This window comes from Homalodisca vitripennis, chromosome 2, assembly GCF_021130785.1.
Source record: "Homalodisca vitripennis isolate AUS2020 chromosome 2, UT_GWSS_2.1, whole genome shotgun sequence".
Taxonomy (NCBI): domain Eukaryota; kingdom Metazoa; phylum Arthropoda; class Insecta; order Hemiptera; family Cicadellidae; genus Homalodisca; species Homalodisca vitripennis.
Genome location: NC_060208.1, coordinates 108890463 through 108916375, shown reverse-complemented (window position 1 = coordinate 108916375; position 25913 = coordinate 108890463). Strand labels below are relative to the sequence as shown.

The 25913-nt window shown below is 33.3% G+C and overlaps 1 protein-coding gene across 1 annotated transcript in view; it reads left to right on the top strand.

The window, feature by feature from the left end:
• Window positions 1-3653: 3653 nt before the first annotated feature.
• The window catches only part of LOC124354558 (putative GPI-anchor transamidase), a 35075-nt gene continuing 12815 nt past the window's right edge, over window positions 3654-25913 (top strand). The window contains exons 1-6 of the mRNA XM_046805110.1: window positions 3654-3945; window positions 7073-7194; window positions 8705-8840; window positions 14093-14301; window positions 15007-15124; window positions 19091-19201. Coding sequence (XP_046661066.1) covers window positions 3880-3945; window positions 7073-7194; window positions 8705-8840; window positions 14093-14301; window positions 15007-15124; window positions 19091-19201 — 762 coding nt within the window. The 5' untranslated portion in view covers window positions 3654-3879. The remainder of the gene's footprint in view (window positions 3946-7072; window positions 7195-8704; window positions 8841-14092; window positions 14302-15006; window positions 15125-19090; window positions 19202-25913) is intronic.

Genomic DNA, 25913 nt, shown 5'->3' with positions numbered 1-25913 from the left:
TTGTAAACTCCACAATATAGGTCTTTCTTGAACTTCAAACACTAAAAGTTCTTCTTCCTCGGAAAACTTAGCCGATTTAGCACTGGACGGGATGGTCTCCATGGTGTTGCGCGGCGCAATGAAGGTGACTGACTGCTCTCGGAGCAGTGGTGTGGCGTCGTAGCGCGGCGCCGTATATCGCGCCGACGCAGTGACGCGCCTAGGAAAACAATTCCACTTAATTCTGTACAAACCAGTGCTCGGTTACGCGACGCAGTTAGATGCGCGGCGCAGGACAATACGCGGCGCTGTATAATGCGCGTCTAGGAAAACGTAGCTTTAGACTTAAGAATACATCAGGTCGTATAGAAATACATTGTAGGTTATAACTACATTTCAAGGAAATTTATTGCCTAAAGAAATTAAATTAAACTATATGGTTTTACCAGTAAAACAGTATATCTATCCTGTTTTGATCTGTTTCCGTAGCTTAAAGCATGGTCACGCAGGAGTGAGGTGCTCAAAACCTATAATTAGTAAGATATGTACTAAACATATCAAGTCATTCAGGATAAAGAAGAGCCGAACTGTTTACATTGTAAGGGGAAACATAATGCTGATGGTAGACCATTCTTGAATATACGAAACAGAGGAATATCAAGGAAAGAATGTCTGATGTCAATGAAAACTATATAACTGTGCATAATTTCTATCCCAAATTATACATGGGTATTACTTTAAGCGGAAAACCCAGCTCGAATGTTCAAGCTACGCTTGGACGAAGACATTCTAATAGACATGACAAACAAGCAATGTTTACTGAGAAAACATATGTAATACTTTTGATGTTATTGACCACGAAGAGGAAGTTACTACATGCAATAAATTCTCTTTAAGAACACTGAAATACAAAGAAGCATCGAAACAGAAATCGTTGGACATGTCAAGACAGAGACTGAGGATCTCAAAACAACAATCATTGATAGCTGGCGACTGTATTTCACCACCCTCGCAAAATATCTTTACTATGACCCATGAAAATAATGCTGAATCACAAGAAGAAATAATAGCACGCTAGAGACTACATGATTTGCTAAATGATGCTGTATTTAAAATAAAGTATAGTCAGTGGGTGCAAGATGTCATACACCAGGTAGTGCATGATACAAAGTACAAAGTCATTGGACTGGGGACCTGTTACAGCACCTCTTAACAGCCCTTTTGTTGAGAGTGTAGCAATAAAAGTAATTTTGAAAGACTGTAACAAATATAATTATTTAGAATTATTATTGTGGAGTTGCAATATCAGCCAGTACGTTTGGAATGATGATTTTTAAGGCCGATAATAACTTGGAACTGATTTCAGGAGATTTCAATGCTCATCATATTAATTAGACTTGTGCACATCTTGCTCTAGAGGAAGACAGATTTCTAACATCATAAGTAACAATAACTTTCTTAAAATAAATCAAGGTACTCTCAGTACAGTACCTACACCATTTCGAAATTCAATTGCACTTGATCTGGCTTTTGCAATGCCGCTTTTGTTTAATACTATATCATCTCGGAAAGTGCAATCGGATTCATTTGGGAGAGATAATTTTCCATTTCATATTGACATTGATCGTACAATTATAAACAGTACGATGGGAATAATTTATGCCCATGGAGGCTACAATGGAGGAATGAGATGAAACACGAATGAGGAGTGCGGACTGGTGTAAATATTAGAAGTCCCTCAGTGATTTAATCCTATATGCTTCTGATTTGTCCGGATGATACTCATCTTCTTTTGAAACGATTTCAGAGTATATTAGAAACCACGATAAATGAAGCCATTCCAAAATCCAGTACAAATCCAGTAAATTCTCATACAGTTTTAGCCAAAAACAAGGTGGACAAATGAATGCGGAGAGGCAGTGGCTGTGAGAAGGCTTGCTTTAAAAAGATTTAGGTTAAATATTACGCCTGAAACTATGAGGCTTTTAGGTTGTATGCCAACAAAGCCAAAGAAGCTAAAAGACTAAAACATTGCCATGGGTAACGTTGTGTTCTAATTTATGTAATCAAAATATATCTGATGCCTGGAAAATTATTAGAAGTGTTCAGGGGAAATATACGCAATAGCCTCATTCCTATTCTGTATAATAAAGCTTTGGCAGAGGCTTTCATGGACAGCATTATGCCAGCCAGCATTACCGAATGTAACGAAATATGTATTCCAATCGTGACTAACTCCATCACAGAAACTGAAAGAATAAGTCAACTTTTTAGCATGAGGGAGCTGAAAATCATTCTTGCAAGTAAGAACAAGGACACATCGCCAGGTCAGATGATATTTTATACTGAATGATGAAACACTTGCCGGAGAAAGTAAGATACTATTCTTACAACTATATAAGAGTATTTTGAAATCTGAAGATGCCATGTTGCCCAAGGCTTTGAAGAATCATATAATTTTATTATTTTCTTTTAAATCAGATAGTAATAAATATTCGTCTGATGGATTAAGGCCTCTCACGTTGAGTTCCTGCCTAGCTAAGATCTTGAACAGGGATATTAAACCAGATTAAAATGATTTGGGGACTCTACTAATTTTATTCCATCGACTCAGAGTGGTTTTCTGAAAGGCAGAAGTTGTCAAGACCATTTAGTTACTTTCTCCACAGAAGTTAACTAAAAATATGAATAAATTTTCAATCGCTGCATCTCTTGATGTTACTAAAGTATACGATGATGCACATATTCCTACTCTTTTATCAAAACTATATACTATAAATATTCCAGCTGTTTATTAAAAACTTGTAACTCTGGCTGATGGTAAGAACGTCATTAAGCTCAAAGTGAGTGGAAAGGGAATACAGGGGGTTACATCTAGAGTTATACTGCAAGACAGTGTAATTAGCCCATTGTTATTTTATCTCTATCTCTGTATTGTGCACATATTAACAAGTTTATGAATGAAGGGAAAAGGTCACCTTAGTATACCGATGATATTATGCTTCTCACGGAGTAAATAGGAGAGCTTGTGAAATACTACTAGAAGCACGAGGGAATGATCGATTTGATACAGAATTTTGCATTGTGGTTATGTATTAAGGTCTTGAAAACCACACCCATATTTGCAATATATAATAAGACCTCAATGTTTCCTCTCAGATTAAGGAGACAACTAGCTGAAAAATAGCTGTAAAAATTAATTGTCATAGACTCTTATACCCGGCTTATGAAAACGTGCTTGAATTAAACGTGTTAGGAAATTACCATCCTTACTGGCAAAAAAAAAAAAAAAAAAAAAAAAAAAAAAAAAAACACCTTTGATTATACAATGTTTCAATAATATCCAAGAATATACATGAGTACTGTTTGGGGATAACTAAGCATTCTCATTATTCAAATTAATAAATCCTATTTTTTTAGACCGGCCAGACATTAAAAATGTACTACTTTGAAATGTTCAAATATCAGTATACAGAACTTTAACGAAGTATTAATATATTAGTTTGGTCGCGAAATTATATTATAAGACTTTTACATTTTCTAATTTCTACTAAAAGGGTAACCACAGTACAAATTAAATAGTACGTTAAGGTGACATGGGATATCTCGAAGCCTATTAGTCTAGAGCTAAGAACTAGAGAAGAAAAAATAGAACAGCTGCTGAAAACTCTATTTTCTTTTGGTTTAAATGGTTTTGTTTATGATTTACGATTATTTCTGTTCTGTCATAGTGATTGCTGAATTACTTGCTATGGTTAACTTTTATATTTGTGAAAACTGTACCTGATAAAGTAATAATGTGTTACTATCAATAAATTCGTTTATATTGTCCTGCCGATTATTTTAACACAGGCTATTACAAGCAAATACGAATTCAAGAAATAAGTGAAAAATTGAAACATGTACTGCATTAAGGTTATTCATTTTATTGGCATTTTCATGTTGCTATACGTTCTTGAAAATGAGGTAAGCATATTTGCCTGGTAAAAAATGTAATTATAAACTTATAATAAAGTAACTCGAGGTATAGTATGATAAGTGGACCCGGTGTTTTATACCAATTGATTGTACTTAATATTGTATCGAATATGCTTTATAATCATATCAACATATCTAGTCATTATCACAATCATATTTTCAATTAAAATAACGGTACTTTGGGATTATACCGACCACACCCAGACATGAATCGTTATTTCACATTTCGTTTCTACTGATTACTAGATTAGCGTAGAACAATATTTCGTCAATATAAAACAGGAATTGTCTTATCGCAAACACCTCCCCATCCTCAGACAGAGGTCAAAGTCGAGCGTCTAGTAGATAACGTGATTGCAGAGTCTCGCCGCCCGTTCAGCTGGTGCATCGCTTTGTTGTACTTCCGTGTTTTACCTCTACATTTCTCCAAACACAAAAATTCAACAAAAACAAACATTTACCAAACTAAACTTTTTATTAAAAAAACACTCAAAACTTGTTTTTATTCTTGATCACATTCCGCCACCCAAAATGCGAGTGCCTCCGGCCATCAGCGCGGGCATTCGACAGCACCTTCGGTGCTGCCCCGCGCTGATGTCGACGAAAGAAAAACATCCCTCGAGATAGTACCTATCAGTAAAATATCAAATTCTAGAGGGGCTAATCAGAAATATAAATTGAATTGTAATGGAAAGGCAATGATGTACCGTGCAAATCACGTGATGCCGCGCGGCCTGCCGTAATCAGGATTCTCGAGAAAGATAAGATAACAGCGACAACAATATCGATCACAATACCTGGAAATGCTTGTAAGTTTGTAATTTTGTAATTGAAGAGTTGTTTTTTCGTTCTATCATGTTTGTTTCTATAAATTTCTATTTTTGTGTTCTTCATACTGGTGTGGTCGGTATAATCCCAAAGTACCAAAATAACTTATATAATGCACGTAGTGATAATCTTATAAATAATAAATGAGCTCTAACGATCAAACAAACAACTAGAACTGGAAATAGGAAAAAGTCATAAATAATAATGAAATAACAACATAAGGATAGAGTATGATAAGCGTACCTGGTTTTTATATCGATTAGTACAATCATCGATACTTAATATTCATTTATCGAATGCGTGTTTAAAAATCATACCAACATCTAGGCCTATAGTCATAATACCAATCATATTTTAAATTAAAATACTTAATATAGGCCTAATGCTAATAGTGATAATCTTATAAATAATTAATGATAACAAACGATTAGTGGTCTACTGGAAATAGGAAAAATTCTTAAATAATAATTAAATTATAACAATATAAATACATTTATAACAGGAAATACAGAATATGCTCAATTATTTATATATTTTCCCCTGAGTAGCAATGATTAACCGTTTTCAAGAAGGTGTTGAACCATCTTTGTAGAAAACCATAATTCTCCTCTGGACTACAGTATAATAAGCGGCCACCAACACAATCGGATTATGATTAAATCGATATTCATGACCATCCAAAAGACTGAAAGCAAAATGTCAGAACAAGTAACGTAATAGATATTTTGAAGAACACTATGATTTTGCTAGTTTTCAATCAGAAATTAATGTATAAATATTAATATAATTTACAAATTATAATATAAATTACCACAAAACATTTACTTACTTCATGTATTTTCAAGGATAAACGTGACTGCTTGTGAAACAAAGAAGACAAGTGTCACTGTTCTAGCCGCCATTAGTCAAAACACATGATTTAATTTTTAATTTATTTCTAAACACGATTTTACTTTGAACTAATTTTGAGTGATAATGTGGAACTGAATTAAGTTTTAGGCTTTTAAAATTGTATTATAGTAAAGCTATACTTTTATATGTAAAATAAATGTGGTACTTTGGGATTATACCGACCACACTAGTATGAAGAACACAAAAATAGAAATTTATAGAAACAAACATGATAGAACGAAAAAACAACTCTTCAATTACAAAATTACAAACTTACAAGCATTTCCAGGTATTGTGATCGCTGTTATCTTATCTTTCTCGAGAATCCTGATTACGGCAGGCCGCGCGGCATCACGTGATTTGCACGGTACATAATTGCCTTTCCATTACAATTCAATTTATATTTCTGATTAGCCCCTCTAGAATTTGATATTTTACTGATAGGTACTATCTCGAGGGATGTTTTTCTTTCGTCGACATCAGCGCGGGGCAGCACCGAAGGTGCTGTCAATGCCCGCGCTGATGGCCGGAGGCACTCGCATTTTGGGTGGCGGAATGTGATCAAGAATAAAAACAAGTTTTTAGTGTTTTTTTAATAAAGAGTTTAGTTTGGTAAATGATTGTTTTTGTTGAATTTTTGTGTTTGGAGAAATGTAGAGGTAAAACACGGAAGTACAACAAAGCGATGCACCAGCTGAACGGGCGGCGAGACTGCAATCACGTTATCTACTAGACGCTCGACTTTGACCTCTGTCTGAGGATGGGGAGGGGTTTGCGATAAGACAATTCTGTTTTATATTGACGAAATATTGTTCTACGCTAATCTAGTAATCAGTAGAAACGAAATGTGAAATAACGATTCATGTCTGGGTGTGGTCGGTATAATCCCAAAGTACCATAAATGTATTTGTTTCAGATTACATAAAATAATTAAACTTTATTCAAACGACGTTTGAGCGGCGTAGTACTTACGATTACTTTAGCCAATCTGAAATGGTATTTCTGCAAGTACTGATGCCGTCAAAAGTACATCCATTAATAAAAAAGAATAGTTTGTTTGATTTAAACTAAAATAGTACACAATTTTTCATTTTATGCATAATACCAAATTTAGAATGTTCAAAACGACTTCTCAAGATCGTTAAATACAAAAGTATTTAATTATACATGTGGTGTTTCTGATAAAGAATGCACATTTGACCAAATAATTGTTTAATTTCACTCAACCAAATTGAATACAAATAGTCAATTTTTAAGTTATGTTATGAATAGGGTACTACCAGCAGTTTATTAGCAGGATACAATTATATTTGGAACAAATTACTGTAGAAAAATACTTGATATGGACTTATATTTGAATAATTGCAAATGTATAATTTAGTATTTTTATTTATAGGCTGCACACACCAACAACTGGGCAGTTTTAGTTGACACTTCTCGATTCTGGTTCAACTACAGACATGTTGCCAATGTATTGTCCATATATCGCAGTGTAAAGAGACTAGGTATTCCTGACAGGTAAGCTGTAATTTAAGCCTGAGTTTGCTTATGATTGTGTTGAAGTTGATATGAGTTCCCATTTGGTCTTTATTTAAATACATTTAATATTTAGTTGTATGTATATTTATTTTATGTTACATTCCCACAGCAAAAAAATGTTAGTATGGTTGTTGATTTTCTTTTTACAGTAAGTTACCACTAAACTATAATCAAATTATTTTCTTAAATAAACAAGATAGGATCGCCACTTTACAAGTTACATTCGCGTAACAAGCTTCACTGTGTTGCATGCAAAATTTCAATCATATAGCTCATATCATTCTTGAGACGTCCTGCAGATAAACATAATCTTTACTATATAGTCAACTGTAGTCTAATATATTCATACATGTAGTCTAACTTTCCCAACATATTCAACATCATCTATTAGTGACTTGGGCGTTGAATTTTATTCATAGAGTGAAAAGAAAAAAATAAGGCAATGTCAAACATTGGTAACAAGATTTGATTCCAGCAAATTTTTGCATTGTATTACACTCTCTACCTCACAGGAAATTTTGATTATTTAAATATTGCTATGAAACTCAATTAATAAAATATAAATGTATCATGTGGCAAGATATTGTAAGAAACATTTCATCTATAGACATTAAATTTTGTCTGGAACTTTCTTTCTACATAGACAAGAATTAATTTTATGATGGTGTATGTCTAATTACGGAATTTCGCTGAGCATTATTGAAGCCTATCACTCAGTATGCTGACACATTTTCTCCTTTTTCTACCAGGGTAATGTAGATTTAAATGGAGATTACTGTACGATTTATTTTTTTTTCCGCAGGACATCTTGAGAGTGAAGTGGCCTATAGACTTGTAATTTCGCATGCAATATCAGCGGAGCTTGTTATGTGACATTTGATGTGGTGTAATCCTACCTTGTTTTATGGTGACTGGAATGAATTAAATGAAATGATTTACTAGCCCAATAGAACATCACACTTTTATAAGGCTCATAAATTTATAATTCAGCATGTGTAGAAAATGTAAGTGTAGGTGATCGGAAGTTGTAGCAAGGAATTTTTACCTCACTGCACCTCCTTCATGCTAGATGACTGTTTGTTAGTGTATTAATATGCAGTACCTGAATTTGGATTTGAACTACTCAGGTATAAGTGATGACTTTTTTCACCCATTTGTATATTCCCTTGTGCTAAAAAACATACAATTCCAGAGATATAGCTTTCCAAAAGTAAATAATTAATTTTGTTTACAAGTTTACATTGTTTTATCAATATTTACAACTTAAAAATTCAAAAATAATATTTTGTCGTTAATTGGTTTAAATTTAAAACATTTCTGGAAAGAGGATGAAATTTACATCTAGGATTTGGCATTGTTGAACTAATTTTGAATTGTATCTTGATTTTATTCGTCATATTTTGTAATGTGGACTCTATTATTTGTACTTGAGGAACGTTCTCAAAAATTATAGATGCAGTGTTGTAAAGAAATTAATTAACTTTTTCAGCCAAATAATCTTGATGGTGGCTGATGATATGGCCTGCAATCCCAGGAACCCTCGGCCTGCGACTGTGTTTAATAATGCCAATCAACACATCAATGTGTACGGTGATGATGTTGAGGTTGACTACAGAGGCTATGAGGTATGTGTCAACTTAGATTAATCTGCAAATGTTGCAGTTTCTTTTCAAGGAAATTTGATATTACTTTGCAAACTAATACCAAGGTTGAGATGACATTGTCATTCAGCTTTGCATTGAGATTTTGCTTCCTTCAAATGTTTTTTTTTTTTTAACAAGAGTCTAATTTTTTAAATCCTACTTCCTATATTTTTGTTAATCTGCTAAAAGCAAAATGTTGATGCCACTGACCAATAATTAATTATGAAGCCTTTGTATTTGCTATTAGCTAATTCCACACTATGTCACTAATTCTTTACAACTATAGTTAACTGTGCATTAGTCATGCATGGTCTCTGATTTCATGAATTGGGAAATGATTACACTAAATTTTTAAGGGCTGTAAACCTGCATAGCTCAGAAAGAATTTCCTTACCTCACTATGAGTGAAAATAGTGTTTTAAAGAATCATATAAGTCAGAGAATGGATTTTCTGTTTGCTCAGTTTCTCCTAAGATGTATTAATCAATCTCTTACCAATCAAACTGTTCTGTATTGTTCCTCTTGTAGATCAAGGTTAAGCTTATTGTACATTGAGATGAAGAGATGATAAGAACCATCTCAAACGCTTTTGTACCATAACCAGTGACAAGGCTGTTCCTCTCTCTTGTGCTGTGGAAATAGTATGAATAGTAATAAATTGTTCCTCATGTACGTTTATGCCTCAAACCCCATCAGCTCTACCACTGTTATGATTCCATACATGTAAAAAAGGGGCATAAACAACTGCATCACATACACCTGCCCATTCATTTTATATCTGGATATGAAATACTGAAATTTTGTAGTTTTAATACTTAATAAACAGCCTTTATGCTAATTATGATAGTAAAATTTGTGTTTTATGAAATGAAATGAAAAATGCCTTTATTAAAGAGGCGGAGTTGGGATTATCAAGCCCTCTCTACCACTCAACCTCATATTATATACAGTAAATTTACAGTAGTTTGATAAAATTGTGGTAAATTAGTAACTTACTCTTTAAATAAAACATAACAAACATGTTTAACCTATATAAAATTAAATGAACTTGAAATAAAAATCTGTATATTGAAATGAATTCAACACTTAAAATACAAAGGAAGAACTTTGTACATGTTATGATAAAAATACAAAAAAAGTCCAAATGAAGAGCAAGAAGCAAAGAAACATTCAATCACTCTAACACACTTGATTAACCACATGACCGCAACAAGCAGCACCATCTGTCATCCCCACAGGCCTCCCAGCAGCAAGCCCCTAACCCCCACCTCAAAGAGAACAATGTCCTCAATACATCTGTATCATCGAGGAGAACGTTTCAAAGGCAACAAGCCTGACATTAAAGGACGTATTAAAAATTGTTGAACGATGAATTGGAATTGATAGTAATGTGGCTTCCCTACAATGTAGGTTGTTCACTAATATCAGAAATAAAGTTGAAATGATTGGACTGATAAACAGGATATTTGGTTTTGATAATTAAATGTAGAATAGAAAGAAGGTGGAATTTATATAGTTGATGAAGGTTAATGAGTGACAATTGCTGAAAATATTATGTAACATGCTCATGGCATCTGAGATTAAAAATAAATCTAACACTGCAGTTCTGGTCATGCTGGAGTCTGCCTGATTGCTCAACGGTTATGTCACTCATCACAACATCACAGTAGTCAAAGTGTGATAGTATAAGAGTCTTAATGAACATCACCTTATCACTGGAATGGCAGGTACAAGGCAAACTGCTTTCAAACCGTGTATGCTAGCAAAGACTCTTCTGCACGTTACCGTGACTTGGTCAGTCCATTTGAGATCATTTTAATTTTCAATGTAATGATTAAAAATTATATTTTGGATGTATTTTATTATCATTTAAATTTAAAACTTGTATCAGTATTTTTACATTTAAAATACAATTTCTTACTATCCTCATTAAAAACATATTAATGTTACTTTAAGACAGTGTGAATTAAAAATATTCATTTTTATGTACAAAAATTAGTTTTTTTCTGTTTTCCAGGGATTATGCCATTTCTCTGAGGCTTTGTCTGACTGATGATGTTTCAAACTGACAGTGACTAATAACAGTGTCAGATTACCAATGGATTTTATAGTAGTTGCATCCTCCCCCTCTTCCAAATGTAAACATTAAATTAGATACTTCAAAATGAATAGCTTAACCCTAATCAATTCATTATTCTTTATTTATTGTTTTAAAGAGGAAACAATATACCTTTCTGTTTGGTCGTAAAGTAATTATACCAGGTGGTCCAAAGTAACGTGCCAGATTTCTAAATGAAATAAAGTTGCACAAAATAATACTTAAAGTTTATTTAAGTAGTCATAGTTATGCCATTTTCATTCTTGGAATATAACATCACGTAAATGTTCCCTACCAACATCCACACATGTCTGTAATCTTTCCTGAAAATTTGCCATTATGCCATTTGCCTTGGCGTTCCATGGACATTTATATTGCAACAACCTCATTTCTTATGCAGTACTTTAAATCGGTAAAGGTTCTTAGGCTTTGTAACAATAACTTTGCTGTTAATGTAGCCCTACATACAAAAATTGCAAGCAGTAAGATCCGGAGACTGGACAGGCCATGAGACATCGTCAAAACGTAAAATGAGATGTCCCGGGAACAGTTCACACATTTTCAACATTGTCTGGAGTACGTACAGATCTAGGCCTACCGAATGGTTTCACTTTTAATGCAAAAACACAATATCTGAAATTGTTCACTCACCTTTTAATAGTATTCGTACAAGGAACAGCTCCGTGACGAGGAACATGGAATTTGTTATGAAATAACTGTTGAGTAGCAGTCATGGACTCATTATTTTTAAAGAAAGCTTCAATAACAAAAGCATGATGTTGAACTGTACACTGCTCCCTGGTTATAGAAATGGCATCAGCTGTGTTTTAAATTGTTGCGACAATAAAGACTCTAAACATGATAACAGCGGAGAAACAGCTGTTAAAAAAGTGTCAGGTTTTATTGGACCACCCATTATTTAATACTAAAAGATTAAGTAAAAATTAATATATTCATAAATATAATAATTACTCTCTCAACTTAAGTAAATGTACAATAAAACTCAAAGCTGAGAATCATTTATAAAAATAAGAACCAATTGTGCATTATATCCACAGAAGCTATTATGTGATGTCAGTTCAAGTTTAGGCATTCGTGGTTAGTCCTCCACTAGGCTATCATCTCTGCCAGTGTTAGTTGTGTGGATCAATAATACTATTTGTTGAGAAGTGTGTTTTGTTATTTGGTTTCTGAACACAAAAATTATATTCCTGCTGAAATACATTGACAGTTTCTTAAGTTTATGGTAGAGTAATGAACGATGGTAATGTGCATAATGATTTTTTTCTGAATGAAGTAAGGACAAATGTTCATGGTAAGGAATAGTCTGGACAGTCTACTGTCATGAATGAAGATTTGAAATAAAAAGCTTATGAAGGAATTCTGTGAAACAATTCTGCATTATTAAGAAGCTTAATCAGAAATTTTAAGATTATTAGTTTTAAAAATAAAACCGACAAATTTTACTGTAAAATCTGTGCGTGATGGGTGCCAAAAATTTTAACAGGATACAAAATGATGCGTTTAGCACATTCTCTTTCTTCACATCACTACGACAAAGGTGGTGATCAGTTCTTGAGTCAATTTACGTCCAAAGATGAAATGTGGATTGTGCACTACATTCCAGAAATCAAACAAAAACCCAGCGAATGGCATCATTCAAATTCCCCGAAGAAACCACAAAAGTCACAAATTACAAATTTCCTGGGTGGCAGGCCATTTTTGTACTTCATAAATTCTTTATAACAAATGCTTTACGTAACCAAACCTTTTAGTGTCATATGTTTCTAATTATGGGTTTTCACTGAATATAATTTATGAAAAATATGTGTACAATCTATAAAATACAAATTTTGCTACATTCAAATACTGATTTATTTTACAAATTTTAAAACTTGATAGCTATAAAAAATACTTCATTAAAACAACAAACAAAATATAAAAGTTTATAGATTTTATTTTCTTTATGCAGAAATGTAACAAATTATGAAATACTTGTTACATGTTTACGCCTTGGGTGATTTGGAAAGAAACTTGTACAATTATCTAAAACTGAGATATCTATTTCATCTGCATTTCTTGATTTCAAATTTGGTTTTGTAATTTTCCGGTTCCACAGAGAGATTCCTGGCTTCTTTCCGGTTTTTTAGATTCCCGGGGTTTTTGGTTAAGTGACCACTCTGTACTACATTCATTTTTTATACAGGTGAAAACATTCTTGAACTGATACCTTTCAAGATTTACTTGTAAGTTAGGATCTTTAAGAGGGAGACTTGTAATACATGCATTACATATATACTGTATTTTCTGACCATGTTGGACCTAGTATACAATAACTGTCTCCCAAGATCTTATAAATGAATAAAACCACCTTTAATCACGTCACCATCATTTGTCTATCCCACATTTTCTACTTACTAGCCAAGCCAAATGGTGAAAATAATGTGATGTTATATATTTTTAGAGACAATTTTGTGAAAAATTGTTATACTCACATTAGGAATATCCCTTGTTAGGATTAATTATAAACAGCTGTTCTTCACAAATCTTTTTTCCATGACATTTACTAGTCTTCAGTGGTTACTGATGTTCAGCCTAATGGTGATTCATCATACTTATTTTCCTACATTGTAAGCTCTCACTCCAACTTATACACTTTGTATTGAGTTCGTACACTTCACTTATTTATTAATGAATTTCTGCTGTTGTCAAAGGTGGAATATGTATCATTACTGTAAAAAAACCGAACCACTGAGCATATTTCACAACCATTGATTTGTCAATTTTTGAACTTTTATACTGTGTAAAAAGCATACTGAATCTGCACCAATGAAAAAAGCATTGTTTACCGCATAATGCATGCCAGAAATCAATGCACATGCACTTTTTGATGTTCACATTCAAAATAAAAATTTTGTTGTATGGTGATTTGGAATAACTTAATTACCAAACACAACCTTCATACAACGTGTAATATTTTAATTGTAAAAATACAACAAATTATTAAAGTTACATATATAATTAAATTTAATCCTGCAAGTTACATAATGAAGACTACTTATATTTTTACAAATAATTGATTTCTATATTAGAACATATACAATCTGTTCTTCGAGGTATTATAATTGATGTGCAGGTGACAGTTGAGAACTTTGTCCGCCTGTTGACTGGCCGCCTGCCACCCGACACACCACGCTCCAAGCAGTTGCTGACTGATGAAGGCAGTAATGTGCTGGTCTATCTGACTGGTCATGGTGGTGATGGTTTCCTCAAGTTCCAAGACAATGAGGAAGTGACCAGCCAGGAGCTGGCCGATGCCTTGGAGCAGATGTGGCAAAAGAGGAGGTGAATAGAATGTTAGCATCGAGTCCAATAGCCTGTATAAGTTTAAATATTGGAATTTAATAATTTATCTAATATTATTAAATGCCTACATTATATTACCATTATTTTTTAAATTCCAACTTATTGCATAAATGAAAGCAATGTCCACTGAAAAATTGTCAATTGTACAAATTGTAACTGCATTGCTACAGGTCTGCTGTTGTGAGCTGTATAAAGAGTTCAGTTTTTATGTGCTATCTCCAACATTTTACAGCGGCAAGTACAAGTCTACAGTAATCTCATGCCTAACCTATTTAAATAAATATATTGCATCAGTAAATAAAATATTTACTATTTTGTTTGATTTAAAGTACATAGGCACAAGAAATATCTTTAAAACTAAAACCCCAATTCATTATTAAGGTATGTTTTAAGTTGTTAAGGTGACACAAGCAGTTGGTCCTGTGATAAAACCCATTCCATAACTGTGGAAGTGCGTTCACTCAAAGAAACCAATGTCACATTTAAAATTGCCATGCGTTGGATTTACATAAAAATTACCTAAAAATATTCAATTTTGATTTAATGTAAACACAATTGAAATTATATGGAGAAATTTAATCTCAGTGTGGAAGTGTCTGCTGGTGTTGAAACCGTGAATAACAGTGTTTGGTATGTAAGAGGAGGAGTTTGGCACTGACAATACCATTTGTTTCAATGTTACAGATATCACGAGATATTTTTCATGATCGACACTTGTCAAGCAGCATCAATGTATGAGAAATTCTACTCACCAAACATCCTTGCAGTTGCCAGTAGTCTAGTCGGAGAAGATTCACTTTCGGTTGGTTGGAAATATATATACAGCATTTTTCTGTAATTTTGAATTAGTCTTTATTTAGATACACTTCCTAACAAATGTTAAAAAAGAATTTATGAAAGATTAAAATAAGTGCGTATCTGACCTTTAGTTTTGTTAATAAAAATTTAAGGATAGGGTGGAAAGATCAGGATTTTCTCCCTTCTCTCTGTGTGATCTTTTATGGTAGTTAGTTTTTAACTGGGTGATTATTATTAGGAAATTAAAAAATGTTTTAAATGCTTGTAAAATTACCCAAACTTCTAACATGTGTTCTCTTTAATTAGTGTTTGTACAAAAAATCTAGTTTTTAGGTGTTGTATATTCGAAGGTCTTCAAAATTGTGAAAAAGTGGTAACTATGATAAAATATAAAGAGAAATACTAAAGATAATTTACACCCATTTTTCTGAAAGCGATTTACTGTTAGTTTCCTAAGAACACAATTATGAAGCCTGAAAATTTAACCCTTTGCACTCGAATGGTCGTTTTAGAAATAGTTACCGTCAGCTCGAATGGCCAGCAGCGCTGGGCCACTAATGGCGTTGTGTCAGCTTGTCTCAGTATTCATAGCGCCTTGACGGTCAGGTCGAATGGCCAGCTCAGCTGGCCACTACTAAAATCCTCAACAGGTCGAATGGTCAGCATAGGTGACCAATATGTGCCTTTTTTTATAACTTTTGTAAATCTAATAATACAGTGTGTAAATACGATGTTTGATTAGTGGTGAAACCTACTGGATAAATGTAGAACTGTTTAAAAAAAATTTGTTTTTGGCAAAGTTTGTAGCATTGTAAAACGCCATATTCACAGTTTATTTGTGCTCCTGATTGTGCAATACTCGTATTGTGTTTTCCTGTTTATAGTTTTCAGTTTTATGTTTATTATTGTGGGTATATAGTGTATAGTATTTTTATATTAACCTGTTCATTGTCTTTTTTTCTGTGTAAAATGGATAACCAGTATTGTGATAACTCTGATAAAATTAAGAAATGAACTAGATAGGTTAGACAGTGGACTCTGTGGTAGACAGTGAGCATGAAAAGTGACATTGGTTCTGAGACTGAGATAGTTGAAGAATTTGAACAACAGATTGAAACTGAGTTAGAATTAGATATAGATGCCGAAGAAATCGATGAAATGATTTATCACTAGACCAAAGTGAAAATGGACAACATACTGTTCTTCAAAAACAACACTCAAGAGGTAGAAGAAAATACGCCTATAGCTGATGACGCTGGTTGGATAGAGTGGTCTGACACGGACGTAAGTTTATCTAAATTTTGTTTATTCAAATGACAGTGGGTTTAAGCCCCCTAGAGGTCCAGTGCCACAGACAGAACTTGAGTTTTTTAGAGTTGTTTTTTACAGATACCCTAATAACAGAGATTATCAATGAAACCAACAGATTACGCAATTGAAAAAAATACAAAAAAATACTCCATTGAGGAAGCGTTCTATGTGGTGGTCATGGCAACCAATAACTGTAGAAGAAATGAAGGCTTTTTTAGGCTTATTAATAAACATGGGTTTGAACCCAAAACCCGAGATAGAAGACTATTTCTCTAATGAAGAAGTTGACTACCAAACCTTTTTTTAAAAGCATTATGTCAAAACAAAGATTTTTACAAATCTTTTGGTCCCTGCATGTGTAGGCCCACCTCACAATGGGCCTCCGGGAGGTATTTTTATCACGCTCAGTAAAGTACGGAGAGTTGTCCAATATCTGGACAAAAAAGTTTAGACAGTACTATGTTCCTACACAAAACATTAGTGTAGATGAAAGTACAGTAGGATTTAAAGGCAAAATTGTTTTTTAAAGTTTATAACAAGGACAAACCTATTCGATGGGGAATTAAGGTTTTTGTAGCCTCCGAGTCCAGCACTGGATATATTTGTGCAATAGAACCCTATTTTGGAAAACCAACAACTCAGAACATGGATCGTCAAGATCTAGGGGTTACTAGCAGAATAGTTTTACACCTGGTAAAGAAACTGCAAGATGATTATGGTAGCATTGAAGGAATGCACATTTTCACCGACCGTTTTTACACAAATGTTGACTTGGCAGAGGCTCTGTACGACATGAAAGTCCATATTACTGGAACTGTAATGAGAAACAGGACAAGATTACCTCAACAAATAAGACCATCAGAAAGAACAAAAAAACAGGCCGAACAACACAACCGGCATTCAAGCCTCTCAAGCTAAAACGGGGCCAAATAAAAAGTTTCAGAAAAGACAATAAGTATAATGCTTTGATTTGGAGAGATACCAACGAAGTGGACAATGCTCTCAAGTTATTACGACAACTCGGTGGAGACCGTGAGAAGATTAAAAAAAAAAAGGTGTTGTAGAAAATGTAATAAAACCAACTGTAGTCTGTAGGTACAACGACAATATGGGAGGTGTTGATACAGCAGACCACTACATATCCTCTTACCCTTTCGTAAGAAAATCTTTGAAGTGGTGGAGGAAAGTTTTTTTTTGGCTTTTTGAGACAGCCATTGTAAATGCATTTATATTATTCAACTCACAGCAACCCCACAACAAGAAAATAAGACAAAGGAACTTCAGGAAAAAGCTTGTGAAACAATTGGTAGGGAATGTAAGGAATGTTCATAAAAGAGCCCGGCAATCTAGTATGACAGATGACCAGAGATTGAATGGAAAACTTCATCTTATGCACCCACTTGATGATAGAAAAACAAAAGACTGTGTTGTCTGTAGTGACCGCGGTGCAGGGGGAGTCCGGAAAAGGAGCAAATTTGTTTGCAAGACATGTACCAATCAGCCAGGACTGTGTGCTGGACTGTGTTTTGAAAAATACCATACGCTGAATGACTTTAAAAAGCCTAGTTTCATAAGAAAAAAAAACAATTATTGAAATATTAGCTATAGTAAACAGTTGTTATTTTTGTCTACATTTATTATTAATTAATTTAGTATTAGTATGTTTTTCCATTAATAAGTAAAACTTCAATGGTTATTTTATCGTATTGTAATAATATTTAAATAATTTACTACTTCATTGGTATTTCACACTAAGTTTCTTAAGAAAATCCATTCTTGTAAATTGTAGGAATTCATGTATGTCTTTATTTAATGTTAAGTATTTTATTATTTATTTCATTATTTAGCTCACTTTTTTTGTTATTGTTTTCATAATTTTAACAATCTTTCTTTAAAATGCATTTCCATTGATATTTCAGTTTATTATCATGCAAAAAAACATTGTTGTAAAAAAATAGTAGCTATAGTAACCACATTTTTTTGTCTACATTTATTGCTTAGTATTTTATTATGTTTTTTTGTTATTTGACAAACTAACAATGAAATTGGTTTTGTAATTTTGTAAGCTACCAACAAAAAAAATACAACATCATTGGCATTTAAAACTATATGGCTTTTAAATCTTTAAAAACCCCAGTCCCTGTTACATTTCCAGATTGTAACAATAAATAGTAAACAAGCTGGTGGGAGCAAGCATGGCTAAAAAGAAGGTCAAGCTGGCACGGAATCCGCCATGGCCAGCAGCGCTGGCCGTTCGACCTGAGCGTCATGGCGCTAGGAAAACTGTCACAAGCTGACATAGCGCCATTAGTGGCCAGCACTGCTGGCCATTCGAGTGCAAAGGGTTAAGTATCATCCATCATCCTAATTTTAGAATTATTAGTAACTGTGTTAAAATGATGACTCAGGGTTAAATTATACAAGTTGTTTGTTATTTACTGTTACAGAAGTATTTAGTAATAGTAATCGCACCAATAATTTTAAAAAGTTCACCAGTTAAGCATGTTTATGAATTGTTTATTTTTTATATTCAGGTCAGTTGAAACGAGACTCTTAAGTTGTAAATGCTACTATACTGTTATCTTCATCCCTTTAATGTATTGCTCAATTCATTGATACATTCTTCATTAAAGTTTAATAGTTTCCATGAATGTTTCAGCACCATGTAGACCCTGCTATAGGAGTCTACATCATTGATCGTTACACGTATTACGCTCTTGCGTTCCTGGAAAGGGTGCAACCTGACAGTGCCCAGACAATGGGAGAGTTTGTAAGTAGTTGTAATGTAATGTATTTGTATTTGTTTTAAACAGATTTAAAAATTTGTACATAACATTATTGTGTTTGTTGCTCAGTGGAAAGTTCAGTTCGGACAAATAACTTTTATTCTCCTATAATATTTAATAATAATACATATATCCAGTTTTCAATGTAAACTAATTTAGAAATAATACATTAAACAAATGTCTGTAATAATAATATACACAACATGAATTTTCATAAAATTATCTATACTTTTAACAGTATAATATAGTGTTAGAACTGTCCAAATATATTTTGCAGGAAATTTGTACCCAGTTATTTTTAATTAAAACTCAAATCTCTCCTGAGGTACTCAGGTAAAACTCACTTTAAAAATTTCTTTAGACAATAGTTTATTATTGAAATAATTGGATAATATATTAAAATTTCCTTTCCGTGATTTCATTACAAAAGCTAATTGATAAATATTAGAAACAGCTGAAGCGCAAGCACATACAAGTCATCAATGTTTGTCATCAACTGTTATCTAATTCTGGTGTGTAACATCCAAGGATTTAAACTGTTTCATATTAAAATTATTTCACCAGTTAGTTACGAGAGTTTGTCAGATATCTGGACAGAACAGCGCATCATTTGGCTTGGCTAGTAGAAAATGCGGGATAGACAACTTATGGTAACATGATTGGAGGTAACCAATGATGTAAAATACATTTATAAGATTTTTGAAGTTAGTTATTGTAAGTTTCAAAGCGACAAAAACCACACAAAGAACACTATAAAAATGCTTCAAAATTAAATCAAAATAATCATAACACTGATGACTGATAAATATTGAAAATGTATCCATTTACAAACCATTGTTTGGAGAAAATTTCGTATTAAAGAAAGGCCTAACCTTTTCCCTTACACCACACAAATTTAATCACATTAACTTCATAACTGATGCTTTAGAATTTTTTCAAGAAACATAAGAATAAAATATTATTTTAGTCAAAACCATTGATGATAAATAAAACTGCTCAATGTTTACTAAAATTCAAAGACCGTTCAGGATAGCAACCTCCACCACTTCCACTAGAGCACCCTGTTGAGCAATTCGTAAGTTTAATTTTGGCAAATATTTCAAATCCTAATCTATCAGGCAGTCTTCCTAAATTCAAAAACATATCTCATGCTGAAAAAAAGCAATTAGGTCACTTCAAAATAATGATTAAGTTATGATTTTGCCTTCGGACAAAAGCTATGCTATTGTAATTTTAATAAGGCTGATGACATAAAAGTCAGAAAGACAGCTAAGTGATAGTTATACGTACAAACTAACTGATGAAAAACTAACATCTACATTTAACTAAAAATTCCGTGATTACCTTACTCAAGAGGCAGATAATGGGGATCTTTCAGATGAGATGCTAAATAGCATCTCTGCTATTGTCCCAATAGCATTGAAAACACCAACTTTCTACCATTTACAAAAAACACATAAACCATCGAGACCACCTCCTGGCAGACCTATCGTAGCAAGCATTGGTTCTCCTACAGAGCGAATCTCAGCATAATAACCAGCAACCCCTGGTGAGAAATCTTCCATCCGACACCGGATACTTTTTATCAAGCCACTTCCTAATGAGACAATTCTTGTAATGATAGATTTAGAATCGCTTTACAGGAACATTCCACATCAAGGTGGTCTGGAAGGTGCCAGAAATTTTCTCGAAACAAGGCCAAATTAACACTAAACCTTTCAACTAAACCAACAAACTTTCTAACGTCACCAATTCATTTAATTTTAACAATGAACAATTTCAAATTCATGGATCAGAATTATCTCCAAATTAAAGAAACAGTGATGGGTACTCAAATGGCCCCATCATCCACCAACCATTTTATGTAATTTGCAGAACAAACTTTTCTTAAAATTCAAAATTTTCTTCCTCTGTTGTGGCTCAGATTTATAAATGGCATTTTTGTAGTCTGGAATCATGGATTAGAGAAACTTCATCATTTCCTTGATAATTTAAGTAACTTTTCATGTCTAAACTTTATTTGGAATATTAATCACAAAATTGCCACTTTTTTTGGATGTTGAAGTTTTTCTAGAAAATCATATTTTAAAAACAAAAATACATGTTAAGGGTACTAATAAAATGAATTACCTACATTACAGTAGCTGCCATCCAAATTATGTCAAAAAGTCTATACCCACAAGTCTTTCCATTAGAGCCAAATCGTTACGTACAAACACTTCAGATTTCAAAATTTACAAAAGCAAACTTACTAAAGCTCTTACTATCAAGGGGTACCCTAAAAAACTTTTGGCAGTTTCCACCGGCAGCTCAGACAACCTAAACAGGTTACAAATATTCCAAATCACTTCCAAAATGATCCTAAATTTATAACAAAATGTTATCCTGGTTTGAAGAAATTCAATAGTTATGGAAATTGGCTACGAAAGTTTAATAAACTCACCCTTAACTAACAAATTATTGTCCAGGCCACTAAGAATAGTATTTAAGAGACTTCAAAATTTGAAGAATATGGTTGTAAAGCCCAAAATTCATGTTGGACAAAATTCTCAAAATTTATCTTTAGGCTGTGTAGTGTTTTCTTTTTCAAAATTATGGTTAAGACCGATCAATTCAAAAGTAGCATCACTAAGGAAACTTATCCAATAACTGGTAAATTGGACTGTACTTCCAACAATTCAATTTATTAGCTAACCTGTAGGTTTTGTCCCAAGGACTACATTGGGCAGACCTCAAATTCTTTGCGGTTAAGAATGACCGGTCACCATTTTTCAATTAATAACAAAGAAAAAAAACCAGTAGCCTTACACGCTATTCACCCATAGCAAAAGCTTTATGGATTCCTATAAACTCGAAGCTATAAGCAAAATTAAACCTTGTGAAAATAGCTCTCGAAATGATTTGAATCTAAGGAATTATGAATTGACACACCAACTCATATGAAAATTGAAACAACCATACGGACTTAAAATTTGCTAAATTATTGTTTTCCTTAGAATCCTCAGATTCTGATCTACAAAATTTACCTAAATTAAAAACTACATAATGTTATATTATTTTTTTAAATCAACAAGTAATCAAAATTTGTTTGAATGTCAAAACTATTATTTACATTCAGAAAGTTTATTATCACGTGTTCCTTCTATTGTTTGTTTATTTTTTTATTCAGTGTACAAACACGCGCACGCACATGCAAACGCGCACACACACACACCTCTTTAAGATCTTAACTTACAAGTAAATCTTGAATGCCAAGTACATCAGTTCATGAAAGTTTTCATCTGTATGGAAAATTAACATAGTACAAGGGTGTTTACCTGACCAGAAAACCCAGGAATGTCTCTGTGAAACCAGGAAAATGTCAAATAAAAATTTTCTGTCTGTGAGTACTTGTGAAATCGAGAAACTATTTGACAGCTCCATAAATTAATCATAAAGATGATAGTTTATGTGACGTTATCAGTGAAAATGTTATTAAAGATTAAGAACTTGTGGTTAATGATGTCGCCAAATTCTTTACTTACAGAGTGTGTGAGCAGCGCTTTTTAAAAATGAATGATAAAAGTTGGCCAATTGACAAGTTTGTTAATCTGTGAACAATTAATTACTCCTTACACGTTTTGATTGGTTATTAGGTCACATAGGTTAAAAGAAAGAAAGTGAGGTTATGGTTTGGTATCACAGTTAAATCCAACCTTAACTGAACTAATATTGTCGCCAATCTGCAGACGGCCAGCTGTATTCTCCATACATGTATAAGTAACATATATGAGCTTGTCTGTAAGCCTTATAACCCGACTATATGACACTTCTCTCTTCTTCAGTAATAAAAATCTCATTCATCTTTGTAGGACCATAAAGGCAGGTGAAATTGAATTTGTTTTCCTCACAAAAAAATTGCACTATAACCAAGATATTATATTAAGCTTATGAGCTCTTTAGGAGGTTTAATCAATGATTTAGATAGGTTCAAAATTAAATTCACATAATCAGTATTATCACATTAGGAGCTGCGCTATAGCATTTCTAGTAATAGTTTTGCCGTATCTGGAAATTGAGATGCATTATTTTTGCAAAGTATTTAAGAACAGCATATTTTGGTTTATTTCAATTTCATATATCATATTCTGTGAGAGTGATGTTTTTTGAGCAAAAGAGTCATAAGACCTATTTTTAAAGTAGTTTCTTTTCATCATTGCTGAACAAGTAGAAATATTGACATCGATCTTTATATTGGTTGTATGAAGAAGTATATACAAAATCTAACCAACGCTTTTTCATCAGCAGGAAAGAAATATATATATCCAATTTATCAGGTAAAAACTGTGAATTACAATTCAAATAAATTACAGAAACTATATCTCTTACTATAATTAAACATACATGGTTTTTAAGTAATTAATTGTATCAAATTAATGAATTTTTCAACTTTCAAATTCAAATTCAAATTCAAATTCAAATTCTTTTATTCAGCATGTAGACAGAGTTAACAATGTATATGCTAAGTCAACAAATCATAACAAAATATAATAATGTCTCTCAATAAAATAATTTTACTTTTTCAAGTTTACACTATCTTATCAGCTAAAAAGTCCTTAACAGAATAGTAAGCCTTCTCGATCAAACAACCATTTCAATTTTTTTCTAAAAAACTGTGTAATCTTGGACTAATCTTAAGCTTAATGGAAGACTGTTTAAAAAAGAATTACTGCTGAATATTTTAAATGATTTTCAAAAAATGAGGTGGTGGTGGCGGGATATTCATAATGCATCTGGGTTTACTTCTTGTTCCATACATGTGAGTCGGAAAAAATCTATTAAAAAGGTGAAAGTTTTTATGAAGAAATGATATGGTTTCCAGAATATAAATGGAAAGGAAAAGTTAAAAGTTTGTTGGAGGAAAAAAGGTTAGCACATGAGGTTCTGGATGGGACATGACAAATTATTCTTAAAGCTTTCTTTTGAAGCCTAAACCACAGACTTAGTTTTGGTGCTTTCAGAAACCCCAAATGGAAACCCGTAAGATATGAATGGATAGATGATGCCATAATAAGTAGCAGTAAGAATTTCAGTTGATGCGAAACGAGCCAGATTTCTGAGCACAAAAATACCCTGACTCAGCTTCCTACATACATGCTCTATGTGGAGATGGAAAGACAAATTGCAGTCAATAATAAGGCCAAGAAATTTTACGGAGCATTCTGAGAAAACAGCTTCATCACCCAAAATGAATACTGAGCAAACTTTTGCTTGAATGGCTGTTAATTGAAAATTCAATGAGTGTAGTTTTTGAGACATTTACCTGAAGACTGTTTTGCTCAAGCCAATTAACAAGTGCATTCCCTTCTAAGAATGTGTCGAGTTCCAGGTGATCTCTGGAGGAATTAGAAAACGTTAGTGACGTGTCATCTGCATATAGGCACAAGTTTGGCACAGTTAAGCCCTTACAAAGATCGTTGATAAAGATTAAAAAAAAGGACAGGGCCCAAAATTGAACCTTGGGGCACGCCCTTGCTGATAGTTCCTTTCGTGGAAAAACTATTGCAGATGTTATTTGACGCATCAATAGAACTCACCTTAACCAAACTGTGCCCTTTTGACCAGATTTGATTGAAACCACTGAAGTGCGACACCTCTAATCCCCATGATAGACAATTTATTTAGAAAGAAGAACGTGATCAACTAATCAAAGGCTTTAGTTAAATCAAAAAATAAGCCACTAGACCGGTTACCCGAAGTCAATAGTAATCAAACAATGTTCTGCACGACACAGAACATTGCGTCAACAGTACTTTTCCCTTGGGTGAACCCATATTGATGTTGAAACATCAGCTTGTTGTGCTGTAGGAAAACTCCAAAGCCTTTTTAATACTATTTTCTCTATAACTTTAGAGAAGGTTGAAACTTACAGAAATTCGGCCCTGTAATTTGAACAGTCCAGATTGCAGCCTTTCTTGTACAAAGGGGTGACCATAGCGAGTTTCAAACAGTCAGGAAATATACCCATTGAAAATGAATGATTAATCAATTCACTGAGTGGCTCTGCCAGCTCTAAGACTACGTTTTTTCAACAAAGCAGATGATATTCCATCTGAACCAGCGGAATTCTTTGATTTTAGGCTGCGAACTGACTCAGCAATCTCCATAGGATTAGTAGGCGACAAGAAAAAACGAATTCAGAGGACATGTGCTCAAGGCAGAAGAGCTTAATATTAGGCGGAACCTTGTTGGACTTATCACCCACATTAAGAAAATAATCATTGAAAATATTACACACTTCTGAGGGATCATTGACAACCTCTCCTAAATTATTCCTGATTTTTGGTTTTTTTGAGGTACTTTTTAAAGTCATGTGAACCTCGACTCTGATTAACGATCATCCAAAGTGTTTTGGTTTTATTAGATGACGTTCTGAGCCGCTTAGCCACACTATCAGACTTGAGTTTCAGAATAAGCTTACGATACAACTTCTTGAGGCCAAGATATCTTTGCCTAAGGGGTGGACAGAAGGCAAATCTTTCGATTCCAAGTAAGAGGATTTAACTGTTCCCTAACCCTTATTGCCTCACCATCTAGCTTAATCCTACACTTGTCCCTCTACTCTCTGAAGGGACCTTTCTCCTGACCAAGGGGAAACAAACGTTGAAATAATTAGTCAATGTGACTCAAGAACAGCTCAAAACTTTGCATTTAAGT